General features: G+C 38.2%; 4 protein-coding genes across 4 annotated transcripts; 2 read left to right on the top strand and 2 right to left on the bottom strand.

Annotated features, from left to right (window-relative positions):
- Positions 1 to 850: 850 nt before the first annotated feature.
- Positions 851 to 1,687, bottom strand: CLUP02_02027 (uncharacterized protein; the record flags this gene model as incomplete). The annotated part of the gene is made up of 1 exon (XM_049281062.1): positions 851 to 1,687. One exon carries the CDS (start codon positions 1,685 to 1,687, stop codon positions 851 to 853), a length of 837 nt encoding a protein of 278 aa, XP_049137019.1.
- Positions 1,688 to 2,636: 949 nt separating this feature from the next.
- On the top strand, positions 2,637 to 3,490 carry CLUP02_02026 (LysM domain-containing protein; the record flags this gene model as incomplete). The annotated part of the gene is made up of 2 exons (XM_049281061.1): positions 2,637 to 3,141; positions 3,198 to 3,490. The coding sequence occupies 2 exons, from the start codon at positions 2,637 to 2,639 to the stop codon at positions 3,488 to 3,490; spliced, it is 798 nt and encodes a 265-aa protein (XP_049137018.1).
- Positions 3,491 to 11,490: 8,000 nt separating this feature from the next.
- On the bottom strand, positions 11,491 to 12,553 carry CLUP02_02025 (glycosyl hydrolase; the record flags this gene model as incomplete). Its single annotated transcript, XM_049281060.1, has 5 exons — positions 11,491 to 11,849; positions 11,915 to 11,933; positions 12,037 to 12,092; positions 12,156 to 12,354; positions 12,431 to 12,553. 5 exons carry the CDS (start codon positions 12,551 to 12,553, stop codon positions 11,491 to 11,493), a joined length of 756 nt encoding a protein of 251 aa, XP_049137017.1.
- Positions 12,554 to 15,286: 2,733 nt separating this feature from the next.
- CLUP02_02024 (uncharacterized protein) lies at positions 15,287 to 15,388 on the top strand (the record flags this gene model as incomplete). The annotated part of the gene is made up of 1 exon (XM_049281059.1): positions 15,287 to 15,388. One exon carries the CDS (start codon positions 15,287 to 15,289, stop codon positions 15,386 to 15,388), a length of 102 nt encoding a protein of 33 aa, XP_049137016.1.
- Positions 15,389 to 15,680: the final 292 nt, after the last annotated feature.

Raw genomic sequence — 15,680 nt, 5'->3', positions numbered from 1 at the left:
CTCATGATATCGATCGAGAACAAGTTCCAAATTGCGAGTAAGCACTATTGAATCCATGAACGGTCAGAAGGCAGCAAGAATTCCACTTCAACGCAACACAAAACCTCCATTCCAACTGTCTGGAGGTTGCGATATCCTTGCACTTTTCGGGGGCGAAAAGAGCTGCCTCACGACCTTGGCCTCAAAATCACCTTCCGTATGCCGTGTTTACCGAATTTCTCTACGTTATTAGGCATAAATCGCAAGGCTCTACGCTTGGCAACTCGATCGTAGAGCCTTGGCAGTTGGACGCACATTACGGCAAGTGATCCTTCACGCATCTGCCCCCCTTTAACAAGCATGACCAACAGCTGAGTTTCCAGAAAGAACACTTCCGAAGGATCAAGGTGGAGTCGCCCAACCCCGGAGAAACAACATGCTTAGAGTTAAGCTAAATGAGCGGGCTGGCGGAAGCGACGGAGCGGGATGGACCGCCACTCTCCGAAGTTCGCCAAGCCCGCCTCCCTCCCCCCTTTCACATCATTTTTCAATCATGTTCCCCTGCATCCGGAGGTGCAAAAGTTCTGAATCTCATCCGCTCCCGCTGTGCATACCCATATTGCTACATTGATATTACATCAGCCCAATGATATTCTCATGTTGCCTGTTTTCATCTAAGTTAAATCCTTTAAGCATGGTCACCTGCGAACACCATGCAGGAGGCACAGCAGGACGACGCAGGGCATTCTTATTCAGCCTGATCTCGGATACCTCAGCAGACCCTCAACGAGGCTTTATTTTTCACAGTTATCGTAGAAACTTTCATATTGAGTAATCTTGGTGCGAAATACAACCACAATTCAGCCCTTTCTCACATCAAAACGTGGAAGATGGCACCCAATTCGGCAGCCAAACACACCACCCCTCCAACAACCAACCCATGGTCCGCAGCATTTTCGTCACCATCGTTGCCTGAAGGGCATTCGATTGGTGGATTCTGTGCCTCGCACGCCCGAGCAGTGACAGCAGCAGAGATACTCGACGCGTCGGCCTCGCTCATCTTGATCTTGCAAGGGTTCGGCGTGACCGTTGATGAAGCCACCACAGCACACGTATCGCCGCCTGGCCACTTTGAGATTCCGGTAGAGTTGAGCGTATCAGTCACGCTGATGGCGACACCCGCGTCAGATGAGCAATCCTGTCCGTTTGTGGCGGCCATGAGATCCACACTTTGCCCGGCAGTCTTGGTTGTGAAAATCATGGCGTTGGACGTGTTATTGCTGGGAAGTTCGTATGGGTACTTGAATGAATCCTCCGTGCAGCTGAACCATGACACGGTGTATCTGATCTGCCAGGTCCCCTCAACGTTGAACATGGCGAAGCCGCGGTACTCATAGTATGGGTCGCTGCTGGAGAAGTTGGCAAATCTCACGTCGTACTCCGTGGTCTTGACCGAATCGCTCTTGTTATTGTAGTTCCATATCGAGAATCCGATCTTAAGAGCGAGCCCCGGCGCCAAGTGCGAGTTTTGGAAACCGAAGACAATGGGTAAAAGCGGCGTCGGCGCGTATGTCTCATTGCGGGGGAATACCAGGTCAACTTCCACGACGCCCGACTGATCGCTTGCTGCGACGGTGGTTGCTCCGAGGATGGTCCAGACACAGGCTAGAAGGAGCCGCCAACTAGTCGTCCATAATGTTGTGTACATGCTGACGCTCTACCAGATCCGGAAGCTTGATGGGTAGCAGTAGGCGATGCTCGATGCCTCGGTTTCGATGGGGCAAGATAGGCAGGCAATAATTTCGTTGCGATGGGGAAAAAGAGGCACGGAAAAGTAAGAAACATGCAATTTTATACAGATGGATGGGCAAAGAAAGCGCATAGCCACCCCCACTATCCCGGGCTATTTCCCACCATCCTACCCATTTCAGCCTGCTTGTTCAGTGTGTGATCCGTCTCTTGACTGTGTGACGGGAAAAAAGAGTTGAATTAAAGCACGAGAGTTCACGTTGGTGCCGATTGGCCGGCTTGGCGCAAACAGTTGCTTCTACAATGTGACAGCAACCAACAGAGTTGATAGGCTAGTTGGTCCGATCATCCTTGCCGCGGGTGCCTACATAATACATGTATCGAATCCTTCTCGGCAGCCTTGCCAATAAGCGGAAGCAGTATTAAGCAATGATCACGCACGCCGCGCTTGGCGCCAAGGTGGTACCTGAGAGACTTGACATGTCTCGGCAACTCTGAACCGTTCTCTCTTTCTGCGCCACCGGCTGGGCCGTGTAGAGTTACACTCAAGAATTCATCGAGCGGATTTCGGGTTTAGATATTATTGAACGGGGAAGAGCGTTTGCCGCTGTAAGTCGGATCATGATGATAGTTCCTGCATTGTGCTTTCCGAAGTCGAATTGGTTCCTATGACCGGAAGTGGGATGTTGTCAAGGTCGAGTCGATGAGAAGTCTTTTCTTTCTGCCTTGAAGGATTACACCTAGCGAAATTTGAGTTCCTGTTTGGAAAGAGGAAACAATCTGTCGGAGGCGAGTATAAGACTCGGGCTTCCAGGCCGCGTTCAAGTGTTGCATGATTACCATCATCAACATCATACTTCTCTTGTCTTTCTTTAGGGTATTTCCTCTCTGCCAATTATCTCCTCAAGATGCAGATCACTCATTTCATCGCCGCTGCGGGAGTTCTCCCTGGATTAGTTTCTGCTGGGTCAGTTCTCTCGCGCCGCGCTGTCGACTGCGCCTTCTCCACGGCCCCTAGTAAAAGTGACACTTGCGCAACTTTTGCGAGCAGCTGGGGGCTCTCTGTCGACGATCTCCAGAAGTTGAACCCCGGAATCACCTGTCCTGCACTAGACACCAGCAAGTCGTACTGCGTGATCGGTACTGTCACTAATGACCCGGAGCCGACGACTACGACATCCCAGAGCACCACCCCCATCACGTCAACCACTTCCAAGACCTCAACGACTACCACATCCTCCTCTACCACTACCACCGCTGCGGCCCCTAGTAACTCCCCAACTATGCCCGGCCTCGCAGCCAACTGTGATGGCTTCTACAAGGTCTCTTCCGGTGACTCCTGTGACGCCATCTCATCCAAGTACGGTATCAGCACTGCTCAGTTCAAGAGCTGGAACACCGAGATCAACGCTGGTACGTATAATCGTTTTGACTGCTCGGTTTCAATGCTCTAACATGTCGCCCAACAGATTGTACCAACCTCTGGCTCGACTACTACGTCTGTGTCCACGTGCCTGGCGCGGCCACCACCACTCAAGGCACCACTCAGCCGACGACTCCTCCTTCCACCGGCCCGACACCCCAGATGCCTGGCATCGTCTCCAACTGCAAGACATTCTACCAAGTCAAGTCTAGCGACAGCTGCTGGTCTATTTACAGCGGCGCGGGCATCACGTTTGAGCAATTCCTTTCGTACAACACACAAGTTGACTCGAGTTGCAGCAATCTGTGGCTGGGTTATTATGTCTGCACTGGCGTGTAAATTAATAATATTTCTTATTTATGTGGGCCTAGATACTATTACGAGTTATGGCACGCAGTAATGGGCATACGGAGTATGGTAAAAGTGGCTTAACTATTAAAGTAGAAATAAACAAAAGGAAAAGGTCTATATATACGATATCTAAGATAGATACGTAATTTAGTACGTAACGGGCACTTTATAAGGTATAATTACTATCCTTATTACGTAGCATACCCCCTAATTATTATTACTAAGGAGCTATTATATTTAAAATAGAATCTCTAAATACCCTTATAAAAGCCTAATTTAGTTAAATATAAATAAAGGAAAAATAAGTATAAGGGATATGCGTTTTTTAAACCGCGTTTATTATAAATATATCCCTTTATTTAAAGTAAATAGAATCCTAACCCGGAATAGTGCGTATTTTATTACTTTTAGTATATAAATTACTAAGAGCGAGGCTACTTAGCTACCTTATATATATTTAAATTCTCGCGGCGTTACTTAGTTATTATTTTTTTATTTTTTTTTAACTTTTCGTAGTTATTATAAGTACCCCCGTTTACTACGCGCGCGCGCTTATATTATTAAATCGTTTACTAATTTTATTTTAAATATAAATATTTAATATATCTGGAAGTAATAATAAGTTTTGTGCAATTTTTATAATACTTTTTATATACGTATTATATAGTTTATTAAGAGTTTAAATAAGCGATAATATTAATAAGCCTTTTTAAGTCGTTACTCCCCCTTATAACCTCTTACTTACTTATTAAGGCCTAGCTACCGAGCTCTCCCTCCCTAACTAAGAGGATATTAAGGTTATTAATTAAGATATTAAGGATTTTATTAAGTTTAAAGCTCTTTTTAATAATTATAATAAGGGTAATAATAAAGTAAATAATAATAATAAGAGCTCTAACGGGCTTTTACCTATCCCCCCCTCGGAGTTTAAGAATAAAAATAAAACTAGTTTAAATAATAAGCTTTTTAAAAAGGGTATATTATATACTTATTATTTTAAAAGTTTATATTTAATATTATTTTAGGGTTTAAAAAACGTAAAGCTAGCTTTTTTTAAAAAGGTAATAAGAAATAAAAGAGAACGCTAAGAGGTTAAAGTACCCCCCGTAATAAGTATAGTTTTTATTATTATTTTAGGCTTATTTAACGTATACTTAGTCTTTAAAAAGCTTAAGGGAGAGGCTCTTAAAGAACGGGAGATTTAGTACTTACCCTATTTTAAAATAGCCCTTTAGTATATTAATATTAAAAATAGTAGTCGTTATTTTATAAAAAGTAGTAGCTAGTATACGTACTATTTTAATAGCCGTTTAGCTAAAGGGTATATTAATATATTAGTCGTTTTATAGCTAATAGCCTAGGCCCTTACCGAGGTTATTATAAGTAGTGCTCCCTCTTTTATAAGTATATTATCCTTTTTTATTATTAAAAAGCGTATTTCTAACTATAGTTTTAATAAGATATTACTAAGCTCCGTAATATCGTCCGCTAAATATATAATAACTAAAGGATATATAAGAACTATATCGGTTTTTATATAGAGGACTTTTTTAATATACGCCCCCGGTCCTCTTTTATACTTATTATAGTTGTTTATAACTAACCTCTTATTACGCTGCCCGTTTTTATACCCTAAGTTATTAACTTAATAGTCGTTTTAGTTTTTATACCCTCTATTACCCCTATTACTTTTAGTTTTATAGACTTCGGAGCGTATAAAACGCGTTTTTTAATATACGTACTAACTCTCTTCTTTAGTAATACTATACTCTTAGTAATCGTATACTTTATAAACTAAGAGTTTAAATAATAAGTATAAACCCGGGTCTTATTTTTATATATATATACCTTATAGGGTAAGGTTATTTTATTTATTTTAAGCCTCCGGGCCGTACTCTAAGTTCTATTTATCGTCTATTTTTAGGTATTAAGTTTTTCTAAGCGTAGCTTAAATTAATTATTTTTAACTATTTTAACTATTTATAATAGCTTCTCGCGTATCGTAGAGGTTAAAAAGTATATAGAAATATTCAAACTTAGCTTATAAAAAGTTTTTAATAAGTCTATTTACTAGTATATCTTTTATTAATATATAAGTAATTTCGAAACTACTTCTAACGTACTCTTATCTTAGCTATATATTTTATATATCGATATAGTAAAGTTAAGTAGCTATTCTTTTTCTTTCCCCTACGATAAGTTAAATCGTTTACTAATTATTATAATTAACTAACTATACTTTTCTTAAGTTAAGGGTAATATCTTTAAAAAGGCGCTTTAGAGCTATAGTCTTTTTTACGGTTTTTTTAAAATAAAAAAGCTTAGCTTTAGTAATTAACGTCGTAACTATTACTTAGCGTACTAATTTCTATTAAATTAGATTACTAAAAAGGAATATTATATATTCCTAAGATAATCGTCGTATTACCTCGTTATTTACAAAGCTAGTATTTTTAGTTAGAAGTAATAATTACGTACTCGGTATATTACCGTAATAGAGCGTAAGATATCTCGTTATATAAAAATATTGGATATAGTAGTTAATTATTTTAATATAGGTTACGCTTAGGTTAGTTAAGAACCGTAATAATTATAAATAAGTAAAAGCGACGTCTAGTTTAATTATAATAGTTATATAAAGTATACTCCCGACCTTTTTTTAATAGCTCTTTATTTCTTTTTTTATTACCTACCCCTCGTTTAGTTTAAACTTTTTTTTAAAAAAGAGGGGTAGCTAAATATAATAAATTTATAAAGTCGAAGCGCTTAGTAACTCGCTCGATATATACGTTATAAATAAAGTAAACTTTATAAGTAGTACGGTTTTATAAAATCCGTATTCTAAAGAAGTAATTAATCGGTCTATTCTCCTTAAGGTTAATATATTCTTTTATATTATTAACGATCCTCTAAGCTACTTTTTAGTTATTTTAATAGTATAAAATAATAAAGTTATTAACGTAGAATACTAATATTATTTTCTTATTTACGGTTTAATAAATATAGATCTCTTCGTAGCTATATATTATATTTATATTATGGAGTATAGAGGTAAAAGTTTAGAACTAGAGAATTAGTAAGTCTTAGAGGCTATATAGAGCGCGTTAGAGTTTATTTATTTTATTAATAACCTTATATTCTTTTAGGAGTTTAATAATTATTAGCTTCTCGCTCTTAAGAAGCGCGTTAAGGAATGCGTTAATAGTATTATACTAGTCTATTTTAAGGTTAAATTAGGTAGTTATTATTATTATAAGCCTAAAAGCCTTTATAATAAGCGTCGAAGCGTACGTATTTTATAAGGGGTTAAGTAGTTATATATCCTCCTTTATATATATATATGCTTTTACTTCGCTAACTTTATTATTAACGTCGTGCTTATAAGTATATACCTATTTTAATAAAAGTAAGATCCCTTATTTAGGATTATAGTTAACCTCTTTTTACATATTAATATCCCTTAGTTTTTTTATTTTTATATCTATAGTATCCCTAAGTAACTTTTATAGTTACGGTAAGAGATATTTAATATTACTAAACTTCTTTAATAGGCTTTAGAAATTAACTTTAGTAAGTCGTAGTTTTTAAACTCCTCTAGAGCGCTCTAAGTAGGTCTTATAAACTACTCTTTTTACTACTTAATAAAGTATTATATATCCTATATTACTTTCCTCTATAGCTTTTTACTAATTAGATATAAAAGTAGAAAAAAAGTAATTTTAGAGACGGTTATAGTAATTACTATTTCTTATATTTAAATATAAGAACGTTATAAAGATATTACTATTAAAGCGTTATAGAGGTTTACGGGCCCGGTTTAAATATCTAGGACCTAACAGAGCTTTATTTAGTACTCGATAAGGTAGTTCTTATAAGCTCTGTTTTTATATAATAATAGAAGTTTATTATAAGGGTTCCTTACTAATATCGATTTTAGTATTAAGAATTATTTTTTTATAATTAGTACTTCGTTTGTTACGTATTTTAGCGTTTTATTAAGAGCTATTAGGAATTAAAAGCTTAAGAACTTTTATAATATATATAAGCGCTCGTAAAGAGGATTATAGACTGCGTAGAGCTATTTATAACCCGGTTACTATATCCCCTTCTTTACCCCTACCCCCGAGCTTATATAAGGGGGTTATTTTAGGGGTTAATAATAATAATAAGACTATATTAGCCTTTTTAACCTTATTTACCGCACCTTAGAGTACGTTTATTAGTTACTTAGCGTCCTAAATAATTAAAAATTTAATAATAATACTATCCTTAACTATAGAGTTATTTTAAGTATTAGTATTTCCGAAGTCTAGATCTATTTCCTTAAGTACTCGAACTAACTTATTATTAGTATTAAAGAGTTCTTATGTCTCTTAGATTACTAAATTTATTTACTTACTTACGATAGCTTATTCTTTATATACGGGATTATAAAAAGCTTTTTTATTAAACTTAATATTTTTTATAATAAATACTTACTTAAGCGCGGGTACTTAGACCTTATATAAGTTATATATTTTTAATATATATTTAACTAAGTATTTTATATACTCGCGGGGAAGCACTTTAAACTCCTTTTAACGTATACTCCTCTTACGATCTTTATAAAAAGGGTATACTTAGTAGCTATATATATAAAGGCTACCGAGATATAGGGTAACTGGTTTAGAATCCCGTACTTAATAACCCGTTTATTATTAGTATTAATACCGCTTTTACTAATTAATTTCTATTATAATAGGCAAATCTCTTTTATTAGCCTCTTATAGGGTAATATTATAAATAAAAATTGCCGCTAGTACTATTTCGTTTTATAGATTCGTAGGGAGGTTCGTAAAAAGGTATATTTTATAAGCTTTAGTAATTATAAGTTAACTTATTCTTTTAGCGTTACTTACGGGTTTTTTATATATAAAGGTAGAAGTTCTATTTTAATTCTTAGTTTACTATATTAAGTCTTATATACGCGTTTAACGCTTATAGTTAAGAGAGCGGTCTTATTATTATTTTTAAAAAAGTAGATTAAAGTCCTTTTTTAATAACGAATCGCTACCTCGAGGCTCTATAATACGAAAAGCACTTCCTTTTCTATTTTTATTTTTAAAAAGAACCCCCTAAGCTACTTATTATATTCGTTAAAAGCTATAAATATATATTATTATTTATTAAGAAATAGTTTAAAGTAAAAGAGATTTTAATATGTACGGTATTATAGCCGTGAGGCTCTTTTTAAGAGTAGTCCTCTTAAAATTACTATTTTAGTTTTAGATAATATATATATTTTATACTTAACTTATAATAGAGGTTTAATATATATATTTTAAGTCTTATATAGTAATTAATAAAGAGTATTAGGTCCGAAATAACCTATTTTAAGGTATTAAAAGAGCGCGCTATTAAACCTCTTATAAGTATATTAATATAAGTAACGGAAATTTTTATAGCTAATTAGTAATATAATACTAGCTAGGCTTTATAAGATACGCTTAAGGTTTATAAAAGAAGGATAGGATTAGAGGAGCTTATATTTAAAAAAGACTAGATTATTCTTTTAAATAAGTTACTTTTTAATAGTATTTTTATAAAGCGTTCCTTATTATAAAGTATAATCTAAACCGTAGTATTAAAGTGCGCTTCTATTTAATAAAGTTTTTAAGATTATATTAATATAGAATCCTTTAATATAAGCGACGTTCTAGAGCTTTAAATCGTAAGTTCTCTTTTTTTTAGGTCTATTTAAGACGCCCTTTATAATACGAGTACTACGTACGGTAATAAGTAGTATAGTAGTTCTTAATTTAACGTAGTTTTTATTACTTAATAGTACGTAACTCTCGGGTTTAAGTAGGCTCTTATTATTAACTAAATATATTATTCTATAGCTATTTATTACCATACTCTAAAAAAGGGGGTAAGCGCTATTTATAAGAGTACTAAAGATTATGTTTATTTCTAAGTCCTAACTCTTTATAAGTATAGTAACTACGTAGCCCTTATCTTAGTTTATTAATAAGCTTATTATAGGTTAGTTAGAGGATCTTTTTAAAAACCTAGGTTTTTTAGGGGTTCTATCGTTCCTTAGCTAACTAGCTTTTTTAAGCTTATTATAAAGTGATTTTTATTTACTTAATTTAATAGCGGCGAGGACTTTTTTTATATAGCTCCTTAGTATTCGTATTAATAACTTATTAGCGTTTCGGCCTATAAGTACTTATTTTAATTTTTAATACGCCGTAGGGCGCTATAGGTATATATAATTATAAAAGTATATAACGTTACTTTTATTATTTACGTCGTTAACTAAGTTAGAGCGTTTAATAAAAGTAGAATAAGCCCCTCTTTAACCTAAAAGTCGTTTAGTATATACGTCCTAGGTTACTAAGCTAAATATATACGCAATCTCTTTAAAAGTCCTCGTATACGTTCTAAAGGCTATTAATTTACTAAAGGTTTTATATATACGTTAGCTTTATATAAAGTTAAGTTTAGACTTAATTATAATTAAGAAATTAAGTACGGCGAATTTTTTACTAATTTTTAAAATATTATACGTTTTAGCTCGGAAGTAAGTAAATTATTATTTTTTATATTAGCGTTAGGGGTTAATTTTAGTCCTCGCTTTATTAAGGGCTTATTAATATTCTTTTTAAACCGTATTCCTTATTATTAGTTTAGGGGGTATAAATTCCTATTTTAAATATTTAATAATTCGCTATATACTAAACTTAGCGCTATTCTTAATAACTTTTTAGAATGCGTATTTATATAATATAGTATTAACTAATTTTATTAATTATTAAGCGAGGACTTTAATATGCGTATTAATAATATTACGTTTATAAGCTATAAGTTACTCGTATTTAGTATTAAGCTCTTATTATTTCTAAATACTCTCGAGTATATAAATCCTTTTTATAGGTGCGGTATAAAGATAGATTTATTTACGTAAAGTAGGTAATATAACTAGCTTTATAAAAAGAAACCCGGCTTAGTTCTATAGGTTACTCGTGCTTAAGGAAGTTAAAAGGTTCGTATTAAGAGTTATATTTAGAAACTATTAGTAGAGGATTTCTTAGTTTCTTTAGTCATTCTCGAACGCTTTATAACGGGCCTAGTAGGCTCGTAGTTCTTTTTTATTACGGGTCGTAATTAATTATCTAAATTTTAAGGGTAAAATAAGCGCTATAGAGGGGTCGAGGAATGCGTTAAAATCTAGAGTATTTAGGTCGACGTATTTCTAAACCCCGACGCCCTTACTTATAGTACGAAATATATTAAACTATTTAATTTAACTATTATAACTAGTTAATTTAGCTTAGGCTAAAGTAAGTATAAGTAAGTTAGTTATTTTAAAAAGATTATAAGAATTATATTAATAAGTATATTATCGTAGTATAAGGTCTTAACTAAGAGCTAGGCTTATAACTATTATAAGTTATAGTACGTAGTAATAGGTATACGAAGTATAATAAAAGTAGCTTAATTATTAAAGTGGAAATAGATAAAAGGAAAAGGTCTATATATACGATATCTGAGATAGACACGTGATTTAGCACGTGACGGGCACTTTGTGAGGTGCGATTACTATCCCTGTTACGTGACAGATACACATCGGACGTAAAGTCGGCTTTCATCATGTTGGTGTCAATCTGGCATGGTGTCACATTCAACTAATTTTCATTTCCCCGAGCATTCCAGTTCAAACATCACGTCCTTTTCTGTACATAACTTGAAGTTTTGTGTCTCTTCTCCAACACGAAGACATCTTTACAAATGCATGATCACTACAAATCCAGCATATGGATGAGTTACTTGTTCTTTATCAGACTGTTAAGAGTTTTAACCTGACGGTTTGTCATCGGCCAGGTATCCCTTACCAAGACTGTGATGACGAACTGTTCTCGTATTGCAGGGAAGTTGTCCGCAAAACCAAGACTGAGTCGTTCCTTGATGTGGACCAGTCGATTCCGACATGCCGTGCCCACTATCTAATTTGAAGTGCCGGTGACCCACTCCAACCCTCCAGTGACATGCTTAACGAAGTACTCCTCAGAATAAGACTCATTAGTGTGTCCCATACCAGTGTAGAACGCCCTAGCCACGCCTTCGTACATAGAGTACCACGAAATAGAGTGCATGGGAGGCATGTGCTGAAGCTCTGGAGATAGCGTGATCTCGTCGATGTATGTCTCTTCCACCTTTGCGAGAACTTTGTATGCAGAATCATCGGCAGGATTAGTCTTGTATGCATACCACTCGTCCGTCCGGTTGTGGCTCTCTGGAAGACCAGAGGTCGAGGGATGGTCAAAGTCGAGAATTGTGACGATGTCTGGGCGAATGTTGCCATCTAGAGAGGGAAAACGTTAGAAGTTTCTTATGTTTAATTGACAATCGAGCTTATTGTTAACTCACTAGGAGGATATCGCTCTTTCTGCGCGTCGTCACAAATGTCGTCTGTCTCACAAGGGTGGGATCGGAACTTTGGCGAGGTCAATAAAGCTAGGAAAGGTGGGAAACCCGACACTGCGTCTTACCTGTGCACCAACAAGCTTGGTGAACCAGTTAGGCATATCGTCTCCAAAATCACCGGCTATATTTGAAAACGTCAGACATGTCTTTAGCGCTGTGAATACATCCATCAATTTGAACTTACCGGCGTGAATGCCTAGCCAAGAGCCACCGTTAAGCAGGAAATCGTTGAGAGCATCCGACTCATTAGTTGACAGGTAGTTGCCGGTCGTGGAGATGAAGACCAGAGTGCTGTAGGCGGACAGGCTCCCGTTGGTGAAGATGGCAGAGTCTTCTGTCGCCGCGACTGACCAACCCTTCTCATTGGCAATGGAGCTCACGAGCTGGATACCATGAGGGATGCTAATAGCTCAAATGCCCTAATTAGACAGAGAAAACAATAAATAGGGAGCGCGATACATGCCTTGCATGACGATAGCCAGCCGTCTTGGAGAAAAGGAGGAGGCTAGGAGTTGCAGAGGTAGAAGCGTGTGCAACATGACTGGCAGCAATAGCCACGGCCGCAAGAAGAGTTGTAAACATGATTGTAGTTTGAGAGATACGGCGAATACCTTTTCTGGTAATTATGGGGGGGATTAAGATCGATGTTAGCGTGAGATTGGGTTTAGACCTGCATGATACTACTTGTAGATATTGATAAGTCTGTTAAAACCTGGTCAGGATTCTCCAAACCATCTACGATTTTCGTGATTTTCCACGTCAAAGCGAAACCGAGGAAAGAACATCATGTTGAGTCTCCATAGTTGCACAGCGTACGCGCATTTCCACAATATGGTGAGAAATTTATGGCTTTCATCGGATACAAGTATGCTTAAGTCCCAATAGGGCTGAACTTGTTGTACTTCTCTGTAATTGTAGGTCTACAAGCGAACAGCTGTACATTTGCGACTACCTCGAGGTACTTGCTTCTACCTTTTCGAAAATTTGAGCGATTCTATTGTCAGCACTACCTTCCGCTTTACGCGTAGACACTGCTAGGATGATGGCACTAGAGGAGTCAACTCTGAGTCTTGTAATCGTAGACCAAGCATCATGCTCCTTGGTTTTCGGCCTCAAAACCTGTCTCGTCCTAGGGCATGAAGAACGTATCAGATGTGGCGACGGAATGATTCAACAGGGGAAGATGCGAGTGTGTGTGGATAGACTCAAATCCGTCATGGTGGCCTGTCATGAGTTTACGGTGGATGACAGAAGGGTCTAGGTATTGGGGCTCCATCTGGCATATTGACATGGCCAGATTCCCTTCCGACAACGGCATCGGACGTTGCCCGGATAGCCCACATTACTCTCAGCGCGGGCTATCTACACGAAACTTCTCGCAGCTTGCCAAGTTCTCGACGGTAAGTTTCGCAGGAGCTGCGTGATGAAATAGGTATCGACAGCAATGAAATGGTGCGGAATTTTCGAGAGACGAGAATCTAGAATGAGCTCGATCGTATCTCCGCTGAAACTCCGCCGAGTTTCCGCTAAAGAACATTCCGCCGACAGGAACCACTACCCAAATCCTTGGTACAAACAAGTTATTGAGAAGTATGATTCAATCAAGGATCTGCCAAAAGCCAAAGGGGGAGGTAAAGACTTTTCCTAATCACGCAATGCGGCGCTAAACTGTCCAATAGGGAAGGTGAATGTACGTGGATAAGAGAGAAGTGGACGTGGTTCATCCGAGTGCAGTCCATCTTGGCGCTGACGATGCGTTCCGATTACCGATTGAAGGCCCCGCGGCAATCAATGAATGCCGGTCTTGTGACGGCAATTCCCAAGGCTCGTTGCCCCATTTGACGGCGTAAGAGCCCTATTTGGCAATACTCTAGAGCTCCCGACCTGCCTCATCTAGGCTCATCCCTGTTTACACGCGGCGACGTCCGTAAAGGGTTGTTAAGCACGTGAACAGCTCTATCATCAGTACAGCGGAAATATTCCATGCTGCTCTTAATGAACGTGTAGTCAAAACTACGGTTCCAAACTCAGCGCGGCTGGCAACATCTTGTGTTCACGCACATGAGCCAACAGGAGGCTTGATGCTGGGTGCTGAAGCTCTAACATTTCACTGTTAGCGGCAAGCGGCGGGCTCGCTGATAAAATCAATTAACCTCCGAGCTGTTCCACCATTTGTGGGCGGAAACGTTCCATCAAATATGTTCTTCGTGGCCGCGTGACAAGGTCGTCGTTTTCAATACCTGAATCATTCTGCCAAGTAATAGTCAAGTACGGTACGAAGCTATCAAAATTCGAAGCTTTTCAGTTCCGATACCCCCGGCTCTTCATTCTTCCTCGACATAGCTATCCTGTCGAGTGCTGGATGGCATCGGTACATAAGCAGATACGCGTATATACTTGGAATAGCAGTGAACTACGTGCTGATCCCATCCCATTCCACTCACATCTTCGAATGAAGAAAGTGATGTTGGGAACAGGGGTAGAGGAACCCGGGATACGTCTGTACTGACGCCATCCGTACTCGACAGGACGGCAAATTTGTCGTGTTATTCCACTCGCAACCTATACATTCGTGAGTGTAGCCGCTGGTATTGGTTTCAGCTTCTGCTTCGGCCTTCGCATGTTACAGTTTGTCCACCATGCAGGTCTAGACTTAAATCTTGTGGCAATTTGGTACCATTCGATTGTCAACTACCTTGAGATATCCAGATGATACCACAACATTATGCCTACTTATTTCTATTCAAAGATTGATTTTGAGCAGGTACCGTGTACGGTGCTTTACCTTTGTGGGGATCTAAGGTCGTTTTATGCTTCCTGCCCCATTCGCAATTTTCCATCTAGAATCAATAAGTGATGACCGTCCCTGCGGCCAGTTCAGGAAATGCGAGGCCGGGTGATCATTCTGGGATGATCAGACATGCGCAATTTGTCATCATGTCGCTGCGTCCGTTTTGATGGCAGCGAATCAAGCCTGACTTTGAAGCCTCCATTCCGCCCAGCTGCTGTAGCACAAGTCAACCTCCAAAAGACTAGCATCGAGGGGTTATACGAGCTGAGGCTTGGCTGCATGTCGACAACACCAATTGGACCATTACATCCTGTGTCAGCTGCATCATGCATTCGACAGAAAGAGACTTACTTTAGTTACTTACCTGGGCGGGGTAGCCTTTGTTTCTTGACCTATAAATACGAATAAGTTGTGTCATGCACGCTGGCAGGCTTTCAACCTTTCCTGCCATAATCAGTTGACCGAGTTGGTTGGCGAATCGATCAACCGGCTTTACTTCAATCCTCGACTCTAACATTTTCAACATGACAACTCTTCAATATTGTCGGATTGGAAGTCCAATTCGACCGCGGCATACAGCCGACTGCGCAGGGGCCAATTGGGGGCCCTATTTACGATTATCGTAGCCAGCCCAACCTACGGTTGGAACCTCCTTTTTACAACTACTACGCAGATATTTATATAGTTCAATTGATCTCTTCGTCAACTACGGTTCGAACCAACTACCCTGTAATAGGGATACCAACAAATATCTTGCTGTGTTGGTACTTGGTGCCAATGCTCTCGCTACTTGGCCACCGCAGGCTCTAGCCAATGAGACCTGCAATGTTGAGGGCTGTCGGATTGGAAGTCTAATTCGACCGCGGCGTACGGCCGACTACGCAGGGGCCAATTAGGGGCCCTATTTACGATTATCGT

Source organism: Colletotrichum lupini, chromosome 1 (assembly GCF_023278565.1).
Source record: "Colletotrichum lupini chromosome 1, complete sequence".
In the NCBI taxonomy this organism is placed as follows: Eukaryota; Fungi; Ascomycota; class Sordariomycetes; order Glomerellales; family Glomerellaceae; genus Colletotrichum; species Colletotrichum lupini.
Note: the sequence above shows the minus strand (reverse complement) of the source record. Positions and strands in the feature narration are given on the sequence as shown.